The sequence below is a fragment of the Zootoca vivipara genome, chromosome 9 (assembly GCF_963506605.1).
Source record: "Zootoca vivipara chromosome 9, rZooViv1.1, whole genome shotgun sequence".
NCBI lineage: Eukaryota > Metazoa > Chordata > Lepidosauria > Squamata > Lacertidae > Zootoca > Zootoca vivipara.
Genome location: NC_083284.1, coordinates 9619093 through 9637781, shown reverse-complemented (window position 1 = coordinate 9637781; position 18689 = coordinate 9619093). Strand labels below are relative to the sequence as shown.

The 18689-nt window shown below is 45.2% G+C and overlaps 1 protein-coding gene across 3 annotated transcripts in view; it reads left to right on the top strand.

Annotated features, from left to right (window-relative positions):
- SLC4A4 (solute carrier family 4 member 4) overlaps nucleotides 1–18689 on the top strand; it is a 191034-nt gene that overhangs the window by 135627 nt on the left and 36718 nt on the right. For all 3 annotated transcript variants that reach the window (XM_035103066.2, XM_035103068.2, XM_060278361.1), the window contains exons 8-15: nucleotides 1415–1572; nucleotides 3189–3276; nucleotides 4875–5029; nucleotides 5588–5701; nucleotides 5843–6017; nucleotides 11589–11722; nucleotides 12906–13177; nucleotides 18450–18520. In XM_035103066.2, coding sequence (XP_034958957.1) covers nucleotides 1415–1572; nucleotides 3189–3276; nucleotides 4875–5029; nucleotides 5588–5701; nucleotides 5843–6017; nucleotides 11589–11722; nucleotides 12906–13177; nucleotides 18450–18520 — 1167 coding nt within the window. The remainder of the gene's footprint in view (nucleotides 1–1414; nucleotides 1573–3188; nucleotides 3277–4874; nucleotides 5030–5587; nucleotides 5702–5842; nucleotides 6018–11588; nucleotides 11723–12905; nucleotides 13178–18449; nucleotides 18521–18689) is intronic.

The window sequence follows — 18689 nt, the reverse complement described above, 5'->3', positions numbered from 1 at the left end:
TGCAAAGTACAAAACACTCGACAGCTGGAGATTATTCAATAAAGACTAGCATCTTCTGTTAATACGACTTACCTGCATGTTGGTAGCAGTTTCTCAGCTACTGTTGTTGCTTTATCTTTTAGTACCAGATTGCCTTTATACTGTCAGCTTACAAATATAACAACAGTAACAGCAACAACAATCATATTCTTTGGGATGGAATCGAGTGCATGCTGGAAATATTTAAAAAAGTAAAGGACCCCTGACAGTTAAGTCCAGTCACGAATGACTCGGAGGTTGCGGCGCTCATCTCGCTTTACTGGCCGAGGGAGCCGACGTTTGTCCGCCGACGGTTTTTTCCGGGTCATGTGGCCAGCATGACTAAGCCATTTCTGGCGAAACCAGAGCAGCGCACGGAAATGCCATTTACCTTCCCACCAGAGCAGTCACTATTTATCTACTTGCACTTTGTCGTGCTTTCCCGTTTTAGGCATCTCCCAATAGGTGTGGGATTTTAGGGACCCTGTAAACATCTGGGTATGTGGACCACAAGATTGCATAATTGGACACAGTGTCCTTGTGCCACCAGGTAGTCTGTGACATCTTCCAGGGGGAAGACTTGGTACAAGTGGTAAGAGATGGGAGCATCCCAATATATCTAGTATGTGCTCGGTTTGCGTGGGCTTTCCGAAGCAAATGTGGTTTTGTGATTTATCCTCAAGGGATCTGCAGAATGTCACGTGTGTGGTGTCGGCTAGAACACTAAGGACAAGATGAATAATTGCAGCTGGAATATCCTTCCAGCTGCACTTTTCAAAGAAGAAAGAGTAAGAAGTGGAAACTTCTCTGCCCTTCACTGGAGCATCAATTTGTCACCTTAAGCTACTCTGAAATTTAGACCTTTCCCCACCACTGGTGCAGTTTCCACCAGTAATCTATCAAGGGATGGCAGGGACGTCTTTCATTTCACAAACGTTTTTGCCTCCTTCTCTTGTTCTGCTTTTACCTCCAAACGGAAATGCAGCTCGGGCATTTCCACGTAATATTGCACACGTAAATGGGACGCTCTTCTTGTTGTGGCTGTTGTGGCTATTATGGTGCACAGCCATTATTAAATTGCAGTGACATACGGGTAGAAGGCAATTTGTAAATTAATAATAAACAGCATGTCTTAACTGTCTGTGGTTTCTCTCACAAGAGGTGTAAGTCCAGTAGATACAAAAAAAAAAAAATTATTTCGGGAAAAAATGTCTTCTTATTCAAGGAAAAATATGGTAAATCTATATACCTGACAACTGAAGATTGCATTCCATGCATCTGACAAAGTGGCCTGTAGCCCACAGAAGCTTCTGCCATAATTAAACTCGTTTGCCTTAAACCACAAGACCCTTTTCATTCTCACAAGACTCCTGTGTCTTTTCTCTCTCCCGCGCAGCTGAAGAACAAGTTCATGAAGAAGTTACCTCGAGATGCCGAGGCCTCCAACGTCCTGGTGGGAGAAGTCGACTTCCTGGAAGCCCCTTTCATTGCCTTCGTTCGGCTGCAGCAAGCAGTTATGCTCGGTGCTCTTACAGAAGTCCCCGTACCTACCCGGTAAAGGAGCCTTTTCTTTTCTTTTCTTTTTTAAAATTTACATAACACATTTCAGTTTAAACATATCATTCACCTTCACATTTTGGATTCTCGGAATCCCCCCGCCTTCTCTAGTTTTCATTGTCAATCCCCTTTTCTTTCAGCTTATCCTCCCCCCCCCTAATTTGTTATAAATATTATTGACTTTTCCATTGTGTTTCGTACTTTACAAGTATTACTCTAATCCTGCCAAAGTTTTTAGTTGTTTACAGTGTTCTCTTAAATACATTATAATTTTCCCCCCATTCTTTTTTAAACGTCTTCTCCTCCTGGTCTCTGATTCTTCCGGTCAATTTCACCATTTCAGCATAGTCCATCCACTTCACCAGCCATTCCTCTTTGGCTGGAACTTTATCTTCTTTCCATCTCTGGGCCAGTAATATTCTCGCTGCTGTCGTTGCATACATTAAAAAAGTATTTTCTGCTCACTCAGAATCTCTGTCCCTAAAATACCTAATAGAAAGCCTCTGGTTTTTTCACAAATGTTATTTTAAACCAGGCATCCCCAAACTTCGGCTCTCCAGATGTTTTGGACTACAGCTCCCATCTTCCCAGACCACTGGTCCTGTTAGCTAGGGATCATGGGAGTTGTAGGCCAAAACATATGGAGGGCCGCAGTTTGGGGATGCCTGTTTTAAACATTAGAAGCCTTTTCAAGTCCATGGCTGTATTAGCATTACTTAAATCAGAAGGGGGGAGGGGAGAGAGAGCATGCATTCATATTTAAGAAAACTCCAGTTTTAAACTAAGGAATAACAGCAGCAACAAAAAGTGTTCTCTATAGACAGGAGAAAGCCAGCATTAAATCACACTGTGCAAGTTGGAGTTAACTCCTTCTTAGCAAAAACAGGATCTGCACAGGAATGCCGGGCCTAATGAGCACAGCAGCTCATCTCTGGTTGGTCTTGCCCCCATGAAGCAGTTGGTGAGACTGAAGGTCCCCACCTCCCCACAGCTCCCTGTTAAGGAGCCTTTTCTTCCTCCCTCCCTCTCTCCCTCCCTTCCTTTTCTTGATCCTGTTTTCTATTATTAAAAGGCAACTACAGTCATACATCTTGTTACGAATCCTGCGGGTTATGAACGACACGGGATACGTACGCGCCGAACCCGGAAGTACCGGAACGGGTTACTTCTGGGTTTGGTGGTTTGCGCATGCGCAGACGCGATGAATGATGTCATGCGCATGCACAGAAGCACTGAATCGCGCCGCACACATGCACAGACGCAGCGCTTCTGGAACAGATCCAGAGATTTGGGATTTGGTCCCAGCCAGGTTGATGGTTTGAACAGATGGCCCTGTGGGTTTCTTCCAATCCTACAATTCTATGATTCATAGCCTTCCAGTTTCCTTGGATTGCTATTAAAGTTTTTCTGATGTTAATGATACAACAAGTTCTGCTATATCTTCTTGTTATTTATTAATGTCCAACTGATACAAATTCTATGAATCTCCATGCTCCACTGCTTTCATCTAATTTGGTGGTACATATTTTACTGAAGATATACTATGTTGGTTTTTCCCAAAGTGAATCATGACAATATTTGTTTGTTCCTTCTTTTTCCTCCTTGGGGGTCAGGTTCCTCTTCATTTTGCTGGGTCCCAAAGGCAAAGCTAAATCATACCATGAGATTGGCCGAGCCATCGCTACTTTGATGTCTGATGAGGTAATTTCTCTTCTGTGTTGTTCACTTAGCATTAACCAGTATTTGCGTTGTTGTTGTTGTTGTTGTTGTTGGGACACGGGTGGCGCTGTGGTCTAAACCACTGAGCCTGGGGCTTGCCGATCAGAAGGTTGGTGGTTTGAAGCCCCGTGATGGGGTGAGCGCCTGTTGCTCGGTCCCAGCTCCTGCCAACCTAGCAGTTCAAAAGCACATCAATGTGCAAGTAGATAAATAGGTACCGCTCCGGCGGGAAGGTAAATAGCATTTCTGTGCGCTGCTCTGGTTCGCCAGAAGCGGCTTAGTCATGCTGGCCACATGACCCGGAAGATGTATGCCGGGTCCCTCGGCCAGTAAAGCGAGATGAGCGCCGCAACCCCAGAGTCGTCCGCGGCTGGACCTAACGGTCAGGGGTCCCTTTACCTTTACCTTTTTACCACCCTTCATCACAAGCTCTCAGGGTGGTTCACAAGATAAAAGCTTTAGCTTTTCTAGCCACAGCCTCAAAAGAGCCAATCTTGCAATACTTCCAGGAAATGTCCAGGGCAGTCTTCTGTGAATCTCCAGGAATGGGAGATTTTGAAGGCTGTTCCATGCATTACGTTGAGTAAAGTGTTCAGCTTGCCACCAAGTGATAGGAAACTGCAACCAGTCTTGACTGTCTAGAAGCAGAACTTCCTGGGGTGGTGGCAGTCCTGTGTCTTTGAACACAGGTTTCCGCCAAACATCAGTAAAATGGCAGGATGGAGGTAACTTATAGGCAACAGGTGGCTGAGGAGTAATTTCCTTGCCTACCATTCCCCTTTCAGCTCCTCACACCCACTTTATTTCCAGCTAGGTTCAGAGCAGTGATGTGGGTAGCAAACTTTTCTGGTGCTTTATTTTCCCATGGAAAATTCTCTGCCTCATAATTTCATTAGTAGCAGTGAGCAGGTGAAAAGGACCAACTTCAAAGGCAGTATTAGGTGAGCTTGGTTGTTTGCTAAATGCAGGTAAATTAGACGTCCTAAATTAGATCACTCTCCAGGGCATCACCCGATGTGAACTGAATTTTTTTTGCAATCCCAATTAAACTAATTTGCACAGGAACATTTTCCAATTCGAAAAATTTCCAGGAAACCTGCATCGCTGGTTCAGAGACCAGAAATAAACCCAGCTGCAGGGGCAGCAGGAGTAGCCTGGGAAACTGTTGCATTGAAAAGTGGCAGGTGCAGGAAAAATTAAACACCCCGTTGCTGCTTCCTCCTTTGCTGAAAACTACTTGCCTGCTTCCCCCCCCCCTTAAGCAAAAGCTCTGCAAAATAAAAGGTAATCTGTCAGTTCGGCTGGTGGCAATTTGGCTAGTGCTACATAACAGGGAGGAACCATAGCTCAGTGGGTGGTGGATGTGCTTTGCACTTGGAGGACTGCAGATTTAATCCCCAGCATCTAAAAGGATCAGGTAACAGGTTATTGGAAAGCCCTCAGCCTGTAGCCCTGGAGAGCTGCTGCCAGGCAGAAGAGAAGAGTGTTGGGCTAGATGGACAAAGAGGATGACCTCATAAATGAGGCACCTGTAGAAGTATTTGCAAGATGGCAGCCTTTCCTTTCCTCCCTACGTGCAGGTGTTCCACGACATTGCCTACAAAGCCAAAGACAGGCAGGACCTGATCGCTGGGATTGATGAGTTCCTGGATGAAGTCATTGTGCTCCCCCCTGGGGAGTGGGACCCAGCCATCAGGATAGAGCCCCCCAAGTCCCTCCCGTCTTCAGACAAAAGGTAAGAGAGGTGCATATGCCGCATTAAGGCATGCCAACTTTTTCAGCTTTCATATTCCAAAATCGAGGCGTGCCAAAAAGGTTGTATCAGGACTTGGGATATTTTGGTTAAATTAATAGAATTTGGTTTTGCCTGGTAAGTAAAATGTGTGTTAAATTGCATAGGGATCATTAAAAATGATTCCCAAGTACTTGCAGTTATACGTACTTATTTGTTTAGCAAGACCCGACATTTTCATAAGGTAAAATTAAAATTCTTTGGTTTTCCGAAAGCAATTTATGTGCTTCTTCGCCAAATATAGACTTGCCAAGCTAAGTGTTGTCCAGTCACAAAAGTAATAGCATGTTTGAATTCCTCACCCCCTCAAAAAAACAAAACAAAACAAAACCCACAAAATTTGAAGACCCCGTCACTGGTGCAGTAATTAAGTTTCACCGCCTAAAATGGCACACCTTAATGCCACGTGCCTCGTCGCAGTTGCGGAATCCAAAGTCACAGGCCAAAGATCCTGGATATATGGAAGCCCAGCTGAATTGTCATTTCTTTCTTTCTTCTCAGGAAAAACATGTATTCAGGTGGTGAGAATCTGCAGATGAACGGGGACACTCCACACGACGGGGGAAATGGAGGCGGGGGTCACGGGGACTGCGAGGAGTTGCAACGAACTGGCAGGTTAGTGACAAAAGTCTGCGCACCGATACGGGGCATCTCGCTAGATTGCTGTAAGCACTGGCACACAGGCTTCTTGATTTCAGATTCCTCCTTTTGTGCCTTGACTCATGTAATTGTGGCACATGGTTCTCCCTTTGCTAGGTTCTGCGGCGGTTTAATCAAAGACATCAAGAGGAAAGCCCCTTTCTTTGCCAGCGACTTCTACGATGCATTCAACATCCAAGCTCTGTCTGCCATTCTCTTCATCTATCTGGCTACTGTAACCAACGCCATCACTTTTGGGGGGCTGCTGGGAGATGCTACGGACAACATGCAGGTGAGCCATGGCTCCGAGCAAGACAGTTCAAACTTCTGCAACTGCAGTAGTCTGGGCTTGGTCAAAAACAGGTTTTTTTCTTTTTCACGACCGCTTCAAACAGCACAGCCTTGCGATCTGCTGTGCAAAGAAAAACAAATACAAAACAAGTATGACTGGACTTAACTGGGGGTCCTTTACCTTTTTAAAAACTGGTCCAGTGAGACACTTGGGTTTTCAGATGGTGCAAGATTACCTGTGCTGTGGTCAGCTGCAACTTGAAAGACCTTGCATGCATCAGATATTGGAGGAAAGTGTGCAGGGCACCGGGGCGAAAATGCTATAAGCAATCTTGTATATGCCGGCGAGATCAGTAACGCCACAATTTGCAAGAGCAAAACAGAAGTATTCACTCAAACAAGCACTAAGGGTGCTAGCTCAGATTGGTCGCAATATTCTAACTAGGTTAATCAGCACCAGGCAGAGATCAGTGAGTGCTGAATCTCTAAAGAGAGTGCTGTCATGATTCGAGAGTATTGGGAAGGTATGTTCCCTGATCAGGAAGCTCCCTAATCAATAACAAACATGGTGGGGCTGCGTTGCTCACTTGGCTCAGGTTGCGTCACTGCCGGGTACTGGGATAGATAGGGGCAAGGTCACAGTGAAGTCAGGTGAGTAGCACAGTCCCACCATGCTATCCACTACTTCCCCATATCCTATGTGCTGTTGTGGTTGTATAATCCGGGGCACAGAATGCACTCTGCACATGCTCTTGACCCATCACTCTTCACTTTACAAGTCTGTCATGTGTTTTAGGACTGAACCTTGGTATTTGGAAGTGGTTCTGGGTCTAAGCCGCAGCACTCCTGTATTGAGCCCTGTCATATTCTCGGCGTAGATTTAATCAGGCTCCCAATGTTCCCACCAGAAAGGAACAAAGGAGGCTATCCATGGAAAGTGACTTGCCTTTGAAAAAAAGAAACTTCCTGCTGGCGTGCATGGAGTGGAAAAAAAAGAAACCTTTTCAGTTCCACGTTCAGTCTGCTGCAAATCTAAACAAAATTCATCTGCTTACATGAAACTCCAGGAGAAGGGGAAATAAATCAGTGTCAAGTACTGTGAATGCCTCCTTCACCTCCCCATCATTGGCCAAATATTTGTTCTCAAAATGAAGGAAGTTAGCTTAACAAAGAACTCTCTGGTTTCTTTACCTCGAACAAAGCTTCCTGGTCTGTGAGACTTTGCTACTAACCTTCAATTTTTATAGCATATTCCCTTTTTACATTTGGCTTAGTTTCAGCTGGATCTTGTGTTGTGTTGTGTTGTGTGTACACACTAGGTTGGCTCCCTCCCGTGCACCCACCAATCTTTGTGTTCAGTGGAAATATTAAATTCGTTGACATTTAAATGAATTATGCAGAGCAAATCACCCTGCATGAGAAGTGTCAATCCTGAGTGTAGTTATTGTACCTTCAGAAGTCATAGTCAGGCAGCACTGAAATAAATTCTTAGCCAGGGCTAGAAAGTGAACTAGTTGGTCCTTTGCCCTGGGCTCAGAGAAGTGCATTTGGGGAGAACATGGAAAGGCACAGTAACTAAGGAGATAATGACTAGTGCTAAACAGCAATCTCCCTTCTTCCAACTGTTGTTGTTGTTGTTGTTGTTGTTGTTGTTGTTGTTGTTGTTGTTGTTGTTTGTGCATATGTGGCAGGGAGGGTTGGAGTTTCATTAATGCTGCTGTTTTTCCTGGGATCCAGGAAAAAGCCGATTCAGTTAGCTGCTCATTCAGCCCCAGAACCATGGGAAATAATTAATCTTGGAAAGGTCTAGAGCAGTGTTTCTCAACCAGTGTGCCTCCAGATGTTTTGGGACTACAACTCCCATCATCCCTAGCTAGCAAGACCAGTGGTCAGGAATGATGGGAGTTGTAGTCCCCAAACATCTGGAGGCAGACTGGTTGAGAAACACTGGTCTAAAGCAGGCATCCCCAAACTTCGGCCCTCCAGATGTTTTGGACTACAATTCCCATCTTCCCCAACCACTGGTCCTGTTAGCTAGGGCTCATGGGAGTTGTAGGCCAAAACATCTGGAGGGCCGCAGTTTGGGGGTGCCTGGTCTAAAGCCTGTAGCCCTCTAGAGGGTTGTTGGACTCCAACTCCCATCAGCTCCAGCTTGGCCAGTGCTCAGAGATGTTGGGGAACTGTAATTCAGCAGCAATTGGAGGTCCACAGGTTTCCCAACCCAGGCCAAAAGCAAATCCACACAAAGTAGAGTTACCACCAAAAACACTTACCAGTCTTTGGTGAATGATATCCCAGTAAAATCTGGGCAAAGTTAGAACTTCAGGCTGTCTGTTGGATCCAGTGTTAGTTCTCTATGACAGGCAGACAGATGAGGAAGGAGGTCAAGCAGGCTGGGCTCTAGGGTGGAGTCCATATGATGAGCCAGACAAGCAGACAAGTCTATAGACCTCACCGCCACCCACTGCCTCCGGAGAAGCATGGAGAGCTGATTTAAGGAAGCCTCCCTGGATTTCACAGAAAGCTGTTCTGTTTTGATCAACAGCCTCTGCAGTACAGAGCCAAGGCTCCAGTAGCACCCTGGACAGCTCCTTACAGGGCTCAGGCTGAAAACTCCATATGAGCAGGGCTCAAATGTTGCTTCAGCAACAGTCACCCTTCAACCGAGCCTGAAATAAGAGCTGGTGTAGCTAGATCTACTTTCTGCAAGAGTAACCTCTTCATTTAAACGGGCCTACTTTGATTCCAACAGAGCAGGGAAGACTGTGGTTCCATTAGGGCTTCTGAGCTGGAGTCAGAGGCGGTCAACGTGACCTTGGGCCAGAGAGGTAGAACAAAAATGGGCTCCTCTTGCACAAGCACCTTCTGGTTTACTGTATGCAACTTGGACTGGCCCTGGGGGCAGTTCCCTCTCCCACTGACTCCCTGTCTTCATGCTCCAAAGAAGAAGAGGAGTCTGACCCCAGGGACGTGAGCAGCTCATCAGGCTCAGTCTGGTCAACAAGAAAGAGGCGGAGCCAGGAAAATGGAACAATGGAAAGCAGGCACAAAATTAGTGGCACATGTAGCATTATAGAAGAGCCAAATTTCTGCATCAGTCACCTGGATCAGATAAACATGAGCAGCACAAAGGCAGTGTGGGGGAGCTGTACTGCACCCCACTAACACACACTGGGTGCAACTGTCTCTCATTCAGGGCCAGTCCATGTGTGTTTGTAGTATCTTCATGGGGGCCTGCACACACAAAATCCAGTGTACAGATATTTAAATCACACAGTCATTTCCAAGACTTTTATATAGCTAAACAACCACATCCAGGTTGGTAAATGTTGAGTGTTGTAGTCCATATGTAAACATTATGCCCACAGGTGAGAGTCCACTTGGCCCAGAGTTAGGTCAGGCATTTCCACTGGGTGAAGCAGGAAGCAGGTGTGATCCTCACTGTGTGTAGCCTCCACAACAAACAGAGCTTTGCTTGAACTGGGTCAGTGCAATTTGTAACTGCATTCTTTCCTCTCTGCGTTCAATGAAACTACACTATTTACATTTGCTGACGCACTGGAACGTTTCCCTTATCTCTGCAAACAAGAGTTTTGAGGAAAGTGGATTCTTAGGAACTGTGCTACAATTCGGTGTATTGTATTCCTCGTATAGTAGTTTGTTTAGTATTAGCACTGGTTCAGAAATACTTGAGGCATTTATCATTGCTATGTCCAGTATTTTGACTCTGTAACACAGAGTGAGGATGTTTGCTTCTAATATGACTGGCGGTTTTGGTATCAAGGCTTTGTGTTTCTGAGAAAGCAGGGTTCTTAGACATAGAATATCTTCTTAGACATAGAATAGAATATTGTGTAACAAATAGGCCTTTAGCCTTTGAATTTATCATTTGAATGTGTAAAAAAAAATGTTGAAAGTGACTGAGGAGAGTTTAGGGGCTCTTGGGATGATGGATCACATAAAACAGGCCGAAAATTATTGCTCAAGGGGTCAGGATGTGGGCCTCACTCACGGTTACCATCTACAGGAGCCAGCCAAGGACTCTTGTATTTTGCCGCTTCCAAGTGCCATCAGCAATGTAGTTCTCTCTTTTATTGCTTTTTATAACTTCTGCTGTCAAGAATTTTGCTTACGTTTAATAAAATGAATAAGGTCAGCCAATCCAATTCAGCATTCCAGTTATCTTCCCCCCCCCCCCAATCCCACATAAATATTCTGTACAGGCCCTGGAGGCTCTGGCAAGTATCTTTATTATTCATATTTACAAACTGCAAAAGGAAATTATAGTGTCCACAAAAGTTGGTATCTGTGACCTGCTGAACTACATTCTTAACATTGCTGCATGGCACACAACATAAGGTTTGTTTGCTTCACAGTGTGTAGCAAAGCCATGTTTATGGGAAGACAGAAAAACTTGAAGGGACTTCTTTTAAAAAATGAACTTCACTCTGCAAAAATCCTTCTCCTGCTGGACACACTAATTCATGGATTGGGGACGTTGCAAGAGTAGGAGGGGTTTCTGATGAAACCTTTGCCATGGTTGGAAAATGCATGTGAAATATGTTTCAAAGTTGCTTCCTGGATGAAAACTCTGAAACTGGAGCTGAAAGATTCTACCCTTAAAATGGACAGTAACAAACACATTCTTACATAGCACTAAACCATGGTTAGTGTTAGTTGGCCAACCGTGTGTGAAGTGTTGGGCTTGCACACACCTCAATGCTCCTCTTACTCGGCCAGGAAGAGGACTTGGGCAGGATTTAGTTTCACCTTTGCAGAATTCTGGCTTTTCATTATGTTGTGGATTAAATCATTTTACAGTATGTTGCTACACCTCGGGGTGGCTGGGAGAAGCTTTAAAATCGCCCATCTGCTGCATTCTCAAACATTTAGAAGCTGTTAGGCAGAGAAAGCCAATCTTGTAATATTAGGGTTTTTTCATGTTTTAAGAATTCTAAGCTAATTTCTTAATTTTTTAAGGATGACTTTTTCTTGTTTCCGAACATTTGGAGGGTGGAAATAGCTCTCGATTTCCTCAGCAGTACTGATTTTCCTTTTGCTGTTAAATTTTAATATGTACAGTATATGGTGACATCCTAGCAGGTGCTGGGAATGGTTTGTGGTTATTATTATTTGTTATTATTAGTATTTATTACATTTGTACATATCTCAATGTTCATGGCCATATCTCAGATGCCAAAAAGATACCGGTAACTCTTGTACTCATTGAGTTGTGGTCATCTACTTTAACTACAGCTACTACTAATAATAGAATTTGTTTAGTGCTTTGGAGTATTCAAAGTGTTTTTCAGTGCTTATCTTGTTGCAATTCCTTACCAACAAGGCAGAAGGTAAGCATCATTGTTCCCAAAGCGTAGATGCAGGACAGAGCTGAATCTGAGAGAGAAGTTTGCCTGAGATCACCTGGTTAGTTTATGTTAGAGTCGCAGCAAATTCAGGGGAAAGGAATTAACTGTGGTTTGTGGGTTGTTAATTCTGCCCTATGTGATTATTGCGGGCACTAAAAGAATAGAGTGGAGTGCATTTACCCTTTTTGTTCTTCTGGTTCTAGGGCGTGTTGGAAAGCTTTCTGGGCACCGCAGTTACAGGAGCTCTCTTTTGCCTTTTCGCTGGCCAACCACTCACTATTCTGAGCAGCACTGGGCCCGTCTTGGTCTTTGAAAGGCTTCTGTTTAACTTCAGCAAGTAAGTAAGAGAGAGGCTGGTGGTGACAGGCCACTGCTGCTTGCAACAGAATGCCCTGGATCTACTGTGCTTGTAATGTGAATGTTTCCTAGTGTATATATTTTGCAATGTGGTAGAATTATGAAACACGGAGGGGCAAGAGAGGTTTTGTCATCACACTTCCTGTTGCAGCTTTGGAGTATTTCTTAGATTTCCACACAAGGAAATGCAAGTTTCTGCTGTGCATTCCTGCCTGGTTCCTTCTCCGCCAAGGAAATCTTGGTTGGAAACCAAAGTCCCCTTCCACAAAGGATTTTCTATTTTCAAGTTGGTCGCACATTTAACGCCAGTACTGCAAGCAGGACAGAAAATAGCTCAGGATCTGCTGGTAGATCTCTGAGTCATATCAGCAAAGTTGTTGAGCCCCAATTGCAAGAAAGTTAACATTCATATTTGCTGCTCCATCCAATTTTGCCTCTGGTCCTGCCCCCCCATGGGCAGAAGAAGGTTGCTCAGAAGGGGGAAAAGCTGAAAAAAGTTCCCAAGCCCTGATCTAGCCCAGAATTGTCTGTTCTGGTTGCAGTGGCTCTTCAAGTGGGGAGGCACCTGCTTCATTAAACCTTCTAGTGGAGATGTTGAGGATTTGAACCCAGGACCTTCTGCATGAATAGTGCAAGAGCTCATGGTTCCTTCCCTTTCAGGCTTCGTATTTCCCCACCTCATTCCTAACTCTGTGGAGGAATAATCGCCATTGCAGCGTTGCACATTCCTGCCGTTGTTCTGCAAAACAATGGAGTTTAATGCATCGAATGCAGCAAATTGTATCCTCACTCTTTCACTATGTAAAGGCGTTTTTGGGTCCTCCTAGCTGTGGGAAACAAGCTTGAAATATGTGAGCACCACATGCTGAAAAGCTGATGTTGAAGATGGGTGTAGGGGCAAAATCAAGAGTGTAATCCAGTGTTTAGGGAGATGGGGTTTCAATGCCATGCCCACCTCTTTGCCCCCTACGTAGGAGAATGAGAACAAACCTTCCAACTGAACCTTGTTTGCACAATCTGATTCCCCTTTGCCTTGACGTATTACGTAGCTTTTCCAAATGCACTTTCTTTTGAAACTGTGGAATACTCTGTTCCTTTCGTGCAGCCCCCCTGGTCCCTTATTGCCTCTTGGTTGTTCACTTGGGTTAACTCTTTGTTTGCAGAGACAATGACCTGCATTATCTGGAGTTCCGCCTCTGGATTGGTTTGTGGTCAGCCTTCCTGTGTCTTATCCTGGTTGCCACTGACGCCAGCTTCTTAGTCCAGTATTTCACCCGTTTCACGGAAGAGGGCTTCTCCTCCCTCATCAGCTTCATCTTCATCTATGACGCTTTCAAGAAGATGATCAAATTGGCAGACTACTACCCCATCAACTCCAAATTCAAAGTGAACCAGATTACACTTTACTCCTGCACCTGCATGCCGCCAGATCCAGGTAAGAGGGAGGCTTCTTGCGAGCAACCTGCATGTACACTCGCTTGTCTGCAGGCTAATAAAACTTGCAACTTCCCCTACCTGTATTGGCCTTCCATATTGTCAGCCCAACACGCAGAGCATGCTTCCTCAGGCAGGTGCCCTTCAGATGCTCTCGGCAACTTTGACAATGATCCGTGCTAGCTGGGACCGAGGGGGGATTGTAGTCTGAAACATCTAGATAAGAACCCATGTGCCTCTCAAGGCCTTTTTTTGGCAGCCCTTGGCAACATTTGATGCTCCCCCCAGCTCTTGTGCTGCCTTGCCAGAGCCACATAAGCAAGGCGCTGGGCTTTGGAAAGGAGGCACAAAGGCTTCCTTGCCAAAGCCTAGAGATAGTGCTTTCCCAGCTATGGGAGGGCTCTAGGACCCTGCCTTGTTTATCCAGCTTTGGGAAGGCAGCACAAGGTATGAAAAGATCTAGAGGTTAGCAGGTTAGGGTTGACAGGCATAGAAGTTCCACATGAAACTATTTATCCATTGCCCATTTTCCATTTAATTCCAGTTAGCAGAGCCAACATGATAAATAACTAACAGGGACTCATTCTTTTTTGCAAGGTGCTTTTTACCCACTTCTAAATAAAAAAAGAAAATTTGCTCCTAGAGAGATGATTTACTTGCATTGCAACCTTTCCACAAGGAACAAGAGAGCCAGCAGACTATAATTTATTAAAACATCTCCATCCTCCTTTTCCATAAAGTGGCTCACCATCTCCAGTCCCTCCCACCCGCCCCGGGTCTGATGTCCTCGGACACTAAAATTAAATCTTGCCTTGGTGGTAGAAACAGGAGTACAAAGAGCTCGAGTTGAGTAGTGCACGATATGTGGCAGTCACCTTTTGTCAGTAGCGAGGTATGTCCAGCATTGAGACAGCAATGAGTCAGAGGTTTGGCACTGGGCAAAGCAAACTTGAGCATTCAGCACGCTTGCCAAACAGGAACATGACCTGTTCTGCATCCTACCTGTCATACATCAGGTGGCCTGTACCTGGATTCATTTCAGTTGTGCATTAAATATGAAGCCAGAGTACTTAATGAGAGGTGCTGGACCTCAAGCCTGCTGGAAGGCAGGCAGATAGATGCTCTTGTCTAGAAGTGCTTCCCGGTGATCCTAGATTTATAATTAGAGGCAGCACGGTGTAGTAGTTAGAGTGTTTTGACTAGGGAGGGGGGAGACCCTAGTTCAAACCCAGCTTCAGCCATGAAGCTCACTGTATGACCTTGGGGCCAGTCACTGTCTCTCAGCCTAGCCTACATTGCAGGGTTGCTGTGGGTACAAAACAGGGGTAAGGACAACAGAGTATTCTTCCTTGGTCTCCCTTTTGGAAAGGTGGGGTACAAATGCACCAAGTAAATAAGCAAATGAAGCTAAACGTTGGCAGATGCAGGGCAAAGAGAACACTTCTTCATGCAGCGCATTGGAAAACTGGAATTTGCTTCCAAAAGATGTAGCTGCTGACTTGGATGGCTTTGAAAGAAGACGACTAGGCGATATTATGGGGGATAAGACTATCAACGGGGACTCTCCACAATGGCTGGTGTTCTCCCTGAACCATTGGAGGCTGTATGCCTCTCAATGCTAGTTCTGGGGATCACAAGTGGGGAGAGGGCTCTTGTTCTCAGGTCCTGCTTACAAGCTTCCTACTGGCACCTTGATGTATCCTGTAAAAGGAGGACGCAGGACAAGATTGGCCTTGCTTGGCCTGATCCAGCAGGACTCTTGTGTAGATAAATGGGCAAAGTTTCGGGACTGCTTTTTGCAGCTGAGGAGTGATGGCTGGATTCTGATCGTGAGAAGGGAGTGGGGGGTGGAGACTGACTTGGAAGAAGGGAACAGTGACCCAGGGGAGCCTGTAACAGCCAGGAGACGAGAGTCAGAGGCAGGAGAAGCTGCAAGAACAGGTACAGGAGGAGGGAGAGAGAGGTCAGGCTGGTGGTCCTCCTCCTCCTGCCCCCATCTCTCCTGCTCCCAGGACCAGGAGAGGATTGAAGTGGGAGGAGCAGAAGGCTACACGCAGGCATAATCTTCGCCTGTTTGTATGCTGCTCATGTGGGGGGGGGGGAGATGCATAAGCTGAGGCTGGGTTCCTGCTGCGACTGCCTCATCAGGTGCACACCTAGAAGTAGCTGGGAGACGTAGGACTGATGGGCATGCCTTTTCCTAACTCGTAAGTGTACTTTTGGCAATAGCTACTTCCTCAATCTGGACATTCCTTGCCTGATAGTACCGCGACACCATCTAACCCCCTTCGCCCCCGGTCTTATCGCTGGAGTGGTGAGCCAGTGTTCCTCCAGAAGTTGCTGAACTACAACTCCCATCATGCCTCCCTAGTTGCCCATGCTGGCTGGGGCTGATTGGAACCTGGCGGGTGACGGGTTCTCCTTAGCTCAAATAAATTGGCCAGTCTTTAGGGTGTCACAGGTCTCCTAAAACACTTTAAAAAATACCAGTAGTGATCTTGTGTCCCTGTTCTGGCTTTACCGCAGCCAGGTCTAAAGAATGTGGGAGACATTTTCATTTTCACCCACTGCAGCAGCAGCAGCAGCAGTGAAAAAAAACGACCTTATCTTGGTTTTTTGCATCTGATGAATGGGATTTATCACCAATGAAAGGGTATGTTGCAATAAATCCTTTAGTCTTTGAGGTGCCACGCACGGCTTTGCCAGTTTTGTCCTTTCCAGGGAGGATGTAAGGAATGTGCTTTACTGCGGAACATGTTCTCTGGAACAGGCACTCCTTGATCTACAAAACCAGGTGGAATTGGCTGGTATAATTTCTTCCAGTTAAGCTGACAGCATTTACTGCTCTTCATTCCACAGTTAATTCTTCGAATTCTATACTAGGCGCTTAATAATGTGTGAACAGCTTAAATTAAGTGTGTGTGTGTGTGTGTGTGTGTGTGTGTGTGTGTGTGTGTGTGTCACTAACAGGTAATCCAACAGCTATTTAAAGCCACACTCCCACAGCAGCTCTTTTCTGAAACCAGCTATTGAAATCCCTTTGCACACATGTGCCTGCACTCATATTCCATTTGATGAATGAAATAAGCAGCGGAAGAAGAGCCCTCCTCCTTTGCTTGATTATTGGCTTACTGCATCTCCTGCTGGTTATCAGCCAGTACTGCAGCAAAGTCGTTCGGGGCAGTGGAAGGAAAGAACTTGACAGATAAGCACAACAAAGCAAGTCTGCAACTGCTTTGTAGGCGCAGCCTCTTTCTTCGTCTGATCTCACGCGCGTTTATTGTTGGCTTTCCCTAGGGATGGACACAGGTTTTTTTAAAAAAACAACGAAGGATGTTTGTATAAAATTCATTAACAGCGTAAGGAGGAAAGGAAAAAAAAGGCTCGATTTGTTTCCAGTGTGTATTAACACCGGGAGAGCTGTGCTTTGTGAGGCTGAGGCTTTCTGGTGCTATTTAAAGTAACTGCAGTTTTCCATTCAGGCATTGGCTGTGTCCCCTTCCCTGGCGAAATCTGGTGATGCTGCAGGAATGAGGCAGGGTCCACCTTTATCTAGACCTTTACTTCCAATGCTGGTTTTGTGAAGTGGCGGGCTTCGCTGTGGTCATGTCAGGGGGTCACCTACATTGGTCCTGATGCCAGTGAAAGGGGAACGACCCCTCACCGTCTGTCGAGGAAGCTGCGTGTGGACCGACCACTGTTCCACCTGATCTGTTCGGCTTCTATTTCTCCTGTATGGGAACTGTCGAGAACATGCTGAGAAGGGCTGTAGCTCAGTGGTAGAAGACTGCATGCAAAAGATCCCAGCTTCAACTCCCAGCATCTCCATGCAGGGCTAGGAGTGCCCCCTTTCTGATAACCTGGAGAGCGCCTGTCATTCAAAGTCAACAATACTGAGCTAGAGAGACTTGTGGTCTGACTTTGGTATAAGGTCACGTTCTATGTTCCTGGCACCCACCTGTCCCCATCTTCATCTCTCCGGGCCTCAAAGGACTGTCCTAATAAAGCTTGCCTGATTGGCCCGTTATTATTATTACAAAACCACAAAATATATAATCAAAATAAAAACAACAACCCAGTAACCCAAGCCCATCCCCACCATCCTTTTTGGAAACAGCATACCAAAACTTCTCGAATGCTGCAGTATAAAACTGATGGCCTTGAAAGGAGATATGATAACCACCTTCAATACCTCAAGGGCTGTCACATGGGAAAAGGAACAAGCTTGTTTTCTCCTCTTCTGGAGGGTAGGACTTGAACCGATGGCTTCAGGATACAGGAATGGAGATTCCGACTAAAGATCATGAAGAGCTTTCTTGACTGCAAGAGCTGTTCGACAGTAGAACAGTCCCCCTTATGAGGTGGTGGACTCTCCTTCCTTGGAGGTTTTGAATCAGAAGTTGGATGGGCATCTGTCATGGATGTTTTAGCTGAGATTCCTGCATTGCAGGGGGTTGGACTTGATGACCCTTGGGGTCCCTTCCAACTCTAAAATTCTATGATTTGATGGTTCTATGACACTGTGGTCTGAAAGACAAAAATCGCCGGTGATTTTTCCAATAGCGTATAAGTATATTGAAGGGATGCAAACTACTGTTTATGGTTGCTTGAAATATCATTCTTTTAATGTACTCTGCAGGCATGTTTTAGTCTTTTCTGAAATCCTGACAGTTTGGAGGATCTCCCCCCCCCACCTGCCACCCCCACCTATCTACCCACCCACCCACAAGGGAAATGCTGAATGTTCTTCAACACACCTTAACTGCAAGCATAACCATTTTAGCACTCAAATTATTATCGCTATATAATGAAGGAATAAAATGGCAAAGAGTTGAAAGTTCTGATCTTGTAATGCACTTTGATCTCCTGGATAACATGAGGATTTATTAATGATGATTTTGCAATGGAATACTGATAAGGGTTCCAATCTCTAGTCATGCAGGCACCGAAATAATCCAGGGCAATTATGTTTTTTTGTTTTGTTTTGTTTTGTCTATATTGAGTAGAAAGCAAATGATGAGCGATGCAGGTTTTGGAGTGAAGCATTGTCTACTTTTTGAAGCTTTTCTATGTATTTGGAGTAATTCAGAATCGCTTTTTGGGCTGTTTATAGGTTGAAGCATAAGATGACTGCAATTCTTAACTGGATATTATTTTTAGATAGGCGAAGGGCAGTTCAGCTGTGAGTTTCTTTTTTATTGCAACTTGTTTCCCACAGCATTTCAAGCGGTTCTTTCAAAACACTGCAATTTGCTCTCTTTTGTCTTTTGCAGTTAATTCTTCTGCATTTAACGTGACAAGCACAACCCCATCTTATTGGTCTGCAAGTAACTCTACTGAGATGGTAAGCTGAGCTAATGAGGAAAACGGACACTTGACATTTCTGTGTTCTGTGCAAGTTACATTATCTGTTACACTCCAGTGCTTCGCCACTCTTTTGAACCTTTTATTTTTTAATCTCATGGAATTCAGAGACATTTGTTGCCAGGTAAGTGGGTAGAGGATTATAGCTT